This window comes from Megalopta genalis, unplaced genomic scaffold (genome assembly GCF_051020955.1).
Source record: "Megalopta genalis isolate 19385.01 unplaced genomic scaffold, iyMegGena1_principal scaffold0062, whole genome shotgun sequence".
Taxonomy (NCBI): domain Eukaryota; kingdom Metazoa; phylum Arthropoda; class Insecta; order Hymenoptera; family Halictidae; genus Megalopta; species Megalopta genalis.
The window spans coordinates 624,232-633,443 of record NW_027476131.1 but is presented as its reverse complement, the minus strand read 5'-3'; the positions used below and the strand labels follow the sequence as shown (position 1 = coordinate 633,443).

General features: G+C 39.2%; 1 protein-coding gene across 1 annotated transcript; it reads left to right on the top strand.

Moving 5' to 3' along the window:
- The first annotated feature begins 8,248 nt into the window (after positions 1–8,248).
- On the top strand, positions 8,249–8,620 carry LOC143261726 (uncharacterized). Its single transcript, XM_076527952.1, has one exon. The coding sequence runs from the start codon at positions 8,249–8,251 to the stop codon at positions 8,618–8,620; it is 372 nt and encodes a 123-aa protein (XP_076384067.1).
- The last annotated feature ends 592 nt before the right edge of the window (positions 8,621–9,212 follow it).

Here is a 9,212-nt window from a genome sequence, read left to right as displayed (position 1 = left end):
ATAATATAATATAATATATGGTATATAATATATATATATATATATATATATATATATATATATATATGGTATATAATATAATATAATATATGGTATATAATATATATATATATATATATATATATATATATATATATATATATTATACTGTATATTATACTAAATTATTATATCGTGTATTATATAGTATAATTAAATACATTTATACTGTATATCATACTAAAAACTGTACATTATATATAATATAATGTAATACATTAAATACTATTTCTAGTATTTTACATAATTGCCAAAAGCTGAGTAATTAAATTATATTACGTTCGCTATCAGCATAGTTATATTTATTGTATTTATTGCATTAAATACATTGTATCATCTTACGCGACATGATGAAAATGCCGCCAAAGTGAAGGCATCGATTCTCTAAATATCATGCTGTGTGCTATAATTTTAAATAATTATATTCAGAACATTAATATGACGTTCTTTATGCTGCGTGCGAACGTGTTAAGCATTGATCCAAACGCCACGGGTTGAAATGACCTCGACGGTCCATAAACCAAAAATAATATTCTTCCTAATTGATCGCATTTTTTAATTCGAATCTTAACCGTTAGAAGCGATAAGCAATTTCAATGCGTTCCTTTTAACGCTGCCAAAAACCTGTTCCCAGTCACGTCCCACCAAAATTGATATTCCCCGCCGTCGCCATAAATTTCCAATAAACTCGCCGCACCAACAGCGCCGCCGAAACCGAAGAAGGAAAACTCGATCGACACTCGCGTGTTTCCCGGTAACGAATCGTCGCTTTCGCCACTCCAACCACGAGTGCAAACACTACGTGGCTGCATCACCGACACCTTTAGGTGCTGGATCGGGGTGGGGTGGGGGGTCGTCGTTGGTGTTCGCTAAAGGTTGCCTCTGTGTTGTAAATAAACGGCGCGATCCGATCGTACTGAAGATAGAAGCCAATCATCCAGCAGGATTTCTGGTTTCCTTTAGTTCCGTCCCCCTCCACCGCTTTCTTCCGTACCTTATGGAGCATAGCTGTACTACCCCCCCCCCAAAAAAAAATTTGCCGGAAAGCGATATTCGGAGTACGTATAGACTAACGGTCGTAAGACGTTGCCCGCGACCATCGAAACCGTCTTCCGACGGTTAATCCGATACATGGAGTTGCGAAATTTCAGCGACACGGTTGTTTTTATGTTTCTGGTCTCCTGACTTCTGCGAACGGCGGATTACGATCGCCGGATATCCATCTCGGTGGACGTAGAATAAAGCAGACCCGATTTTCTGAAGCTTCGCAGATTATGGTATTCGGAAATAAAAGAATTTCGTAGCTTGCTTTCAAGAGCCTTTTAGAGTGTAACGTACGGAGAATCTTCCCACGAATTTTTTATATTCCCTCCTGAAGGCATACGCCAGGCTGGCGCCAGCCAGCCGGGGATTCATTTGTATATCGCGAGTCGAGTACCTCCGAGAGAGTACGACGACGAACATTTCTGGAGTCGGACCACATAGGATCATCCCCACTACCATTTTTCCACAGAAAAACTGACTATATAAAGGGCCCAAACGCGACCGGGAATTGGGCTAGTTTCGAGTCATTTGTCGACGCGGAAACATTAGTAACATCGAGTTTCAATTCTTCTTCCGCGAAAACTTACTTACAGTTGTAAAACCCAACGCGTAATAATTTAGTTTTTACCAGTTTTCTTTGGTTTCAAGTTTAATCATTTCCACCTCCTGTTTCAAACCAGTAGTTGGTATAACCCACCAAGATATATCTTAACCGCTCGAGGTATATCTTTATTTCTTTTCTAACCCTAATATCAATTTCTCCAAACACCTTATCCTAATTTTAAAGGTAGCTACCCGTGTCGAAATAAACATCGGCTGGTCTACGCACCTCATCCAAAAATTCCAATTACATGCAACCTCCGGCCACCCAAACTGCCTGGCCCTCGGCTCGTAACAAGAGCATGATAAGACGAGTAGTATTGTGGTCATTTAATCCTGAGATAGTAGCGTCTGAAAGCAGAGGAACTTAAATATTTTTGATAAATTATTTTCGTTTAATTTTAAATAGAATCGTACGTGTTTTGATGAAGGGCGAAGAAACGAATCCAACAAGTATAATGATTGAATACTTTCGATTGTTTAACCTCGATATGTTTGCGTTTGAAAGTTGATTACTTAATGTTTCGGACACGATATTGTTACAAGAATTATATCTCTTTTTTAATGTTTATGATAATATTGTTACGGCGACTTGTCCAAATCAAGTGGCTGTAATGTGAAACAGCCCTGTTGTGAACACCTCCTTAAAGAATAATAGAAGAGAGGGGTTGCCACGGAGGTGTGTTATCAACGGACAATCGAAGAGTCGGGATCGGATCGTCGAGCGGTCCAAAGATCTCAAACATAATTGAATTGAGTTGTATTATAGTTTATGTACTTTATTGTAAATAAAATGCCGCGACGCGAAAGAAATGCAGTAATTCGCAACAATATTATTGAATCAATTGTTTTCTCATATAATAAAGCACTCCTTAAAGTAAGTAGAAACATAAATTTTGTTTATTTATTGCACATGTCCTTTTGTATAATAAGCGATAAACAAGATAGTGACGAAATTTAACGTCACAAAAATAATCGGACAGTCCGTAGGTATAAGTGAACTAGTTTTTATCGATGGTATTATGGATAAAATGAAATATTTGGACATTTTTTAAAGAAAATTTAATTACAAGTGTTATAAATATGGGTGTACGTACAGTTTTAAGTTTTATTAGGACAGTGATCCTAAACACAAGGTCAGAATTGTACAGGAATATTTGTTAAACAATTGTCCAAAAGTACTGCATCCTTCTCCTCAATCGCCTGATTTAAATCCAATTAAAAATTTATGATATCAATTGGACCACAAAATTCGTACAATACTTACAAAGACAACAACAAAGATAAAACAACGTTTGTTAGACGAATGGAAACGAATATCGTCGGATTATTTAAATAAAGTCATCTGTAACATGCCCAAGCGATTACATGAAGTAATAAAACAAAAGGGTCAACCGACAAAATATTAATATTATGATAACGTGATTAAAAAGATTTTCATTTTATATAAAATTAATGTAATTCATTCACTATCCGAATATTTTTGTGACGTTAAATTTCCTCACAATCTTGTTCATCGCTTATTATACAAAAGAACATGTGCAATAAATAAACAAAATTTATGTTTCTACTTACTTTGTATGAGAAAACAATTGATTCAATAATACTATCATAAACAATAAAAAGGAGCAATTGTTCTTGTATCAATATCGTGTCCGAATATTAATGCGAGTCACTGTATATATTCATTATACTCGTTGCATTTGTCTTTCGATGCTCTACAAGAATATCGGTAACAATATACAGAGTGTTGTATAAAAGTGTGCTGGAAACAGGAGTAGTCCTCAGGAGTAGTATCTTTTTTTCAGATACAAATATCAAGCGGATTACGAAAAAAAACCGAAAAAATGGACGTCGGATCTGTTGTACATACGAAAACCACACAATGGAGCGATAGAAAAAGACATATCCCTAGTTAACAATACATATGTAACAATAATTTAAACAATATTTATAATTGATTATGTTTTTCTTATTACATTGTCTATAATCATATTGTTCATAACTGATAATATTCTTTATTACTACTTTAGACAATATATTTGTACTACGTGACCTATAATATTATTTAAAAAAAATTGGTTAAGTAAACATTTTTATCACAATTAAATACAAAAATTACTTAACACGAAGATCGTCGTATGAAATTTTATATTCCAATCATATAATTGTAGTCAAAAATCGTAGGCAAATATTGTAGCTAAAATAGAAAAATATTGACATCCACAAAAAATAAGTACTTGGTCAATGAAAATATATAAAGTAAAATGTACAACTAAAATGTTTAGAATAAAATGTTCAAACAAACTGTTCGATAAACATGCTTAAAATAAAATGTTCAACTAAAATGTGTAAAATAAAGTATTCACAACCAATATGTTTAAAATGAAGTGTTCAAAATAAAATGTTCAACTAAAATTAACATCTACGAAAAATAAGTTCGAAACAATGCTTGTGTACGTCGATAGCGTCTGGTGTCGCATTTCGTATCGACAGCGCATTCAAATTCAGGAAACCTCGAAAACATGAAAACACCGATTTTCATAAAAGTCGCACGAAGTTGTGGATTGTGGCCAACTCTTTGAGCGAAAAGTGCGACGTGTGGCGTCGGGTGTCATCTGTCGAAGGAACGTGCAAACGTCGGAATACAAAAATTCTCCCCTCCACACCCTCGCCGATCCCATCGCACACTCTAACCGCCATTTCTGGCGCGGCTCCTATCGGGTCCCTTATTTCGTCGACGAAAAAATGGGGAGGTGGGTGAACTGGAAGAATGCAGTCTCAAGCCTCCGCGACCTAACCCAGTGGAATGAATTGGAGGATCGTGCCCCGACCGTGAAAATCGACGCCAGAAAAATATTTTCCTGGCCTTCGTGCTCCGGGCAACGAACGATGCCGATCTTTTGCGTAAGCCGCTTCCAGATATCTCGCAGAGTCGCTGAGATCGCTCGGTCCCCGAAAAATTCCGTTGGAAAAGTCGTTCGCCCATCGATAGCAAAGATTTCTCGCAGACGGAAGTGGTCACGATTTTTTTTCTTGCGGATTTTAGGGTCGAAGGTTTAGGTTAGGTGGACGGGTTTTTATGGAGCTTGGTGGATGGCGTATGAAATGGAGGGTTCGGGGTGTAGTGAAAAAAAAAGATTGCAAATTGAATTGATATTTTATATTGCTAGTAATAATAAAATTATTTATTTCATTAAAAAATCATTCAAATAATTCGACAAATTATTTATTTATTATTGCAAATGATAAAAAAAATATTTATTATGCAAATAAAATGTTATTTTTCATTTGGGTTTTAGAGAGGGACGAAAAGATTTAGAATACTATTTGCGCTGATATACATATGTATACTTAGTGAATAAATTTAGGATAATGTAAATTAAAGGGTTGGAACTTGAGTTCCAATATATCAATTACTAAAGAATTGAATTTGTATTACAAAGTTTCAATTATTTAAATCTCAAAATTTTAATTTTTTTAATTTTAATTTAAATATTAAGTTACACTTCTGCTTATGTCTACATGCTCCTATGTATTCAATAAATAGATTTTGGCTAGATTTTCTTTCTAATGTAAATTAAGGGTTGTTGACCAAGGTGATAACTACTGAAGGGGTGAATTCGGAGTGCATAGTTAATATTTAAAATAATTTCGAAATATTGATGAGTATTGATTTATTTTTGTCAATAGATTTAAGCTAGAACTCCATTTCCTTATAAATTTAAAGGTCCAGGGTTAATGACTGACGTGTATTAGTTACTGCTGAAGTAAATTTGGGGTGTAAGGTGAGTATTTTAAATTACTGTGAAATATTCACGAATGCTGATTTCAGTCAATAAAGGTCCGGCTTCCCTTTTCGATCTGAATGGAATGGTCGAGGGTTAATGACCGATTGATCGTGGGCAAAGTGAACATTTACAATCATTCCGGAATATTTCTGCATGCCGACGTATTTTTATAAAATCGACTTAGACCAGGTTTGCTAATACATTTCTATTAAATACGTTAAATAAATTTAAGTTAGCTTTCCTTTATTTTCTGAATCAGGGCGCCGAGGCTTGATGATAAAGATATCAACTATTGAAAGGGTGATTTTGAGGTGCAAAATTGACAGTTAAGATTATTCTAAGACACTCCCTGCGCTCTGATAATATTTTCTTGTCTACACGTATTCTGTAAGCAAGGGTTCGAGGTTCCCCTCTTGTACACAAGTTACCCAAAGGGGTGAGTTTGGGGTGCAAAGTTGGCAGTTTGTATTATTTTGGAAAGTTTGTTGATACTAATATTATTTATGTCATGTAAATTTCGGCTGGGTTCTCCTCTTTTTAATGTAAATCAGCTGGTTGCGGGGCGGTGTTGTACATCTAATTTACAGAAGGGACGAATTTTGGGGTGGAAAATTCACGTAATTTTCGGAAGCTCGCAGATACTTACATATCTTTATTATGTAAGTTCATGTTGTACTTCCCTTTTAATATAAATCGGGGGATTGAGGGTTGAAGCTTCAAATGTTGATTGCCGAAAGGGTGAATTAGGGGTAGAAAGACTACGGTCTAAACTATTCCAAGATATTTCTTCGTTCTTAGAAAAATTAATTGACTAAATGTGTCGTAAATTAGCTTCCCAATATGCGTGCAAGGGTTGAGTGCGGTATGTTTAAGGCATCAGTTACTAGAAGGGTGAATTTAGGGTGCGAGGGTTTACGTAGTTTCCGAGGAGGTCGTAGACTCTATTTTTATGCGGGTACGTTTATGTGGTAGCCAGTAATTTTCATGACGTTGTAATGACCAGAACTATAATTCTAGGCAATCATAGGTCTGTTGAAGCTGGTGATACTTCTGATTCTAACCGCATTCCTGTTCTCTCTCGCTGCCGTAACACGGTTGATGGAGCTGACTCTCATCGTAATGTATCCGGTGCCCATTTTCGTGCTCAGACTGTTTTCGAGAGTAGTCGTGAGTACATGTATAAAGGCAAATCTTACTTTCTGAAACATTCGCTCTTCCCATAAATCATCTTAATATTATGCTAATTTCTTAACATAACATTGGCTATTAACTTTTTAGTTTATCTAACAAGTAACTTACGTGGTCAGCATTAGTAAAATTAAGAAACTATTAATCACTGTCTCGAAACCATTTTTATGCAAAATAATCGAATATTCTTGGTAGTTGATTGTGATAATTTTTCAGCATTTTGCTAGTGGTTTTTTAGACGTCGTTATCCAACGACCGCAGTGCTGCAGGAGTGGACCGCTCGGCTCCCGTCGAACTGACGAGGATAGCGGCGGAACTGCAATATCTTGATGTCTTGCGGAGCTCGCTACGCGATTTGCTTGGCAAATGCCGCGACATCATGGTCGAGATGGAAACGGCGACCACAAAACAGAGAAATGTGGCCATGCCGATTAAGAGCGGGCTACCGAGGTGCGTCGAGCTGCTCGACGCCATGGAGGCTGCGCTTCTAGCTCAGCCTGCGCGGGAGCAAGACAAGGAGTCGGGGAAGCGCCCCCGTAAGATCCGGGAAAGTCCTTCTTCTCAGCCATCGCCGCCAGAGAAGAAGAGCAAAGGAGAAGAAGATGGGCCATGGAGCGTCGTCTCAAAAAAAAAACGGAGGGAAAAAAAGCTGAAGTCTCACCCCGTCTCTGCCGGGCCGAAATTGCCCTCGGTCACGGTGTGTGCCTCCTGCAGGAAGCATGAGGAGGGGGCGATAACAGCAGGGAGGGAAAGGAAGAAGAAGAAGAGGAAGAAACGGCCCCGGCGGCTGAGAACGGCCGCAGTGATTGTACGACCGGCAGAAGGGAAGACCTATGCCGAAGTACTTGGAAGACTCCGGTCCCTGGTCGCCCCAGAACTGACCGGGGTGCAAGTAAAGAGTGTTCGGCAGGCCCGCACAGGAGATATGATCCTCGAGCTCGACGCGAAGACGAAGCAGGAGGAGAAAGTCGCCTTCAGTGAGGCGATCAAAAGCGCAATCGGGCAGGAGGGCTCCGTGAGGAGGATCGAGCCCCGGACTACGGTGGAAATTAGGGATCTAGACTGCCTCACAACTAGCGAAGAGGTTACTAATGCCCTAAGAGAGGTCCTGGGAGAGGCCAGTGGTGACGCCAAGGTGATCGTCACTAAGGCCAATACAAGGGGCCAGAGACTTGCCATCGTCGAGCTGGGCGAGGGGGCAGCGAGCAAATTGCTCAGCAGTGGCCCCGTCCGGATCGGCTTGATAAGATGCCACCCCCGGCGAAGAGCTGCAGTCGCCAAGTGCTTTAGGTGCCTGGCGTTCGGGCACCTTGCGCGGTGGTGCAAAGGAGTCGACAGGAGGGACGCGTGCTTCCGCTGTGGCACCAAGGGCCATCAAGCAACGTCGTGCAAGGCGACCCCCAAGTGCGTTATCTGCGCGGAACGCGGGGTGGACATTGCCAGGCTGGGGCATGTGACAGGATCCAGCGCCTGTAAGACGTACCGCGACGCCCTGACGGCGGCGAAGGCGAGACTCTCCGGGAATGGCTAGAGTTCTCCAAGCCAACTTGCACCGGAGTAGAGTCGCGAATGCCCTCCTTGAGCAAATGCGGCTCGAGCGGAAGATCGATATTCTTCTGCTCAGCGAGCCGTACAGATCTCGAGAGGGCCCTGCGTGGTTTTCCGATGTGACAGGAACTGCTGCCATCTGGATTCCGGACCCGTCCAGATTCCGGGTGCAGACGTGCGGTGCAGGGGCGGGATACGTCTGGGTGAAGGGCGAGGGCCTGACGCTGATTAGCGTATATCTTTCCCCCAATGATCGCATCGCGGAATTTCGCGATAAGGTCGGGGCCCTGGAGGACGCCATCCGCGAGCTGGAGGGGGGATGCGTCGTCGGGGGGGACCTCAACGCGAAGGCGGTGGAGTGGGGTATGCCCAGACCGGACACCAGGGGCAGGCACCTGATGGAGACTTAAACGTTTCAATTGACAACTTTATTCTAAACAGTTTAGTTTAAAATTTTCTTTTAAACATTTTAAATAAACATTTTTGTTGAACATTTAATTTTAAACATTTCAGTTGTACATTTTCTTTGGTATCTTTTTTTAAACATTTTAGTTGTACATTTCAATTGATAATTTTATTTTTAACGTTTCAGTTGAATGTTTTATTTCAAACATTTTAGTTCAACATTTAATTTTAAACATTTCAGTTCATCATTTTCATTGATAATCTTTTTTCAAACATTTTAGACGAATGATTCATTTCAAACATTTAATTGTAAACATTTTAGTTGTGTGTGTGTGTGTGATTATTTTAGATGATCATTTTAATTAAACATTTTAGTGAAACATTTTATTAGAAACGCTTAAATAGAATGTCCTTTTGAAATGAATTTATAAACGCGTCTGAAAATATTATAGAAATTAAAATTTCAGAAAAATTAGAAGTCAGTGATGTTTTTGATGAAGCCGACTTACAATTAGAGAGTTTAATGATCCCTTCGAATGCCCGAAATATCTCTCTTAAGATGGAATTTTGCGGATCGGCATAATGGCTGATCTAATT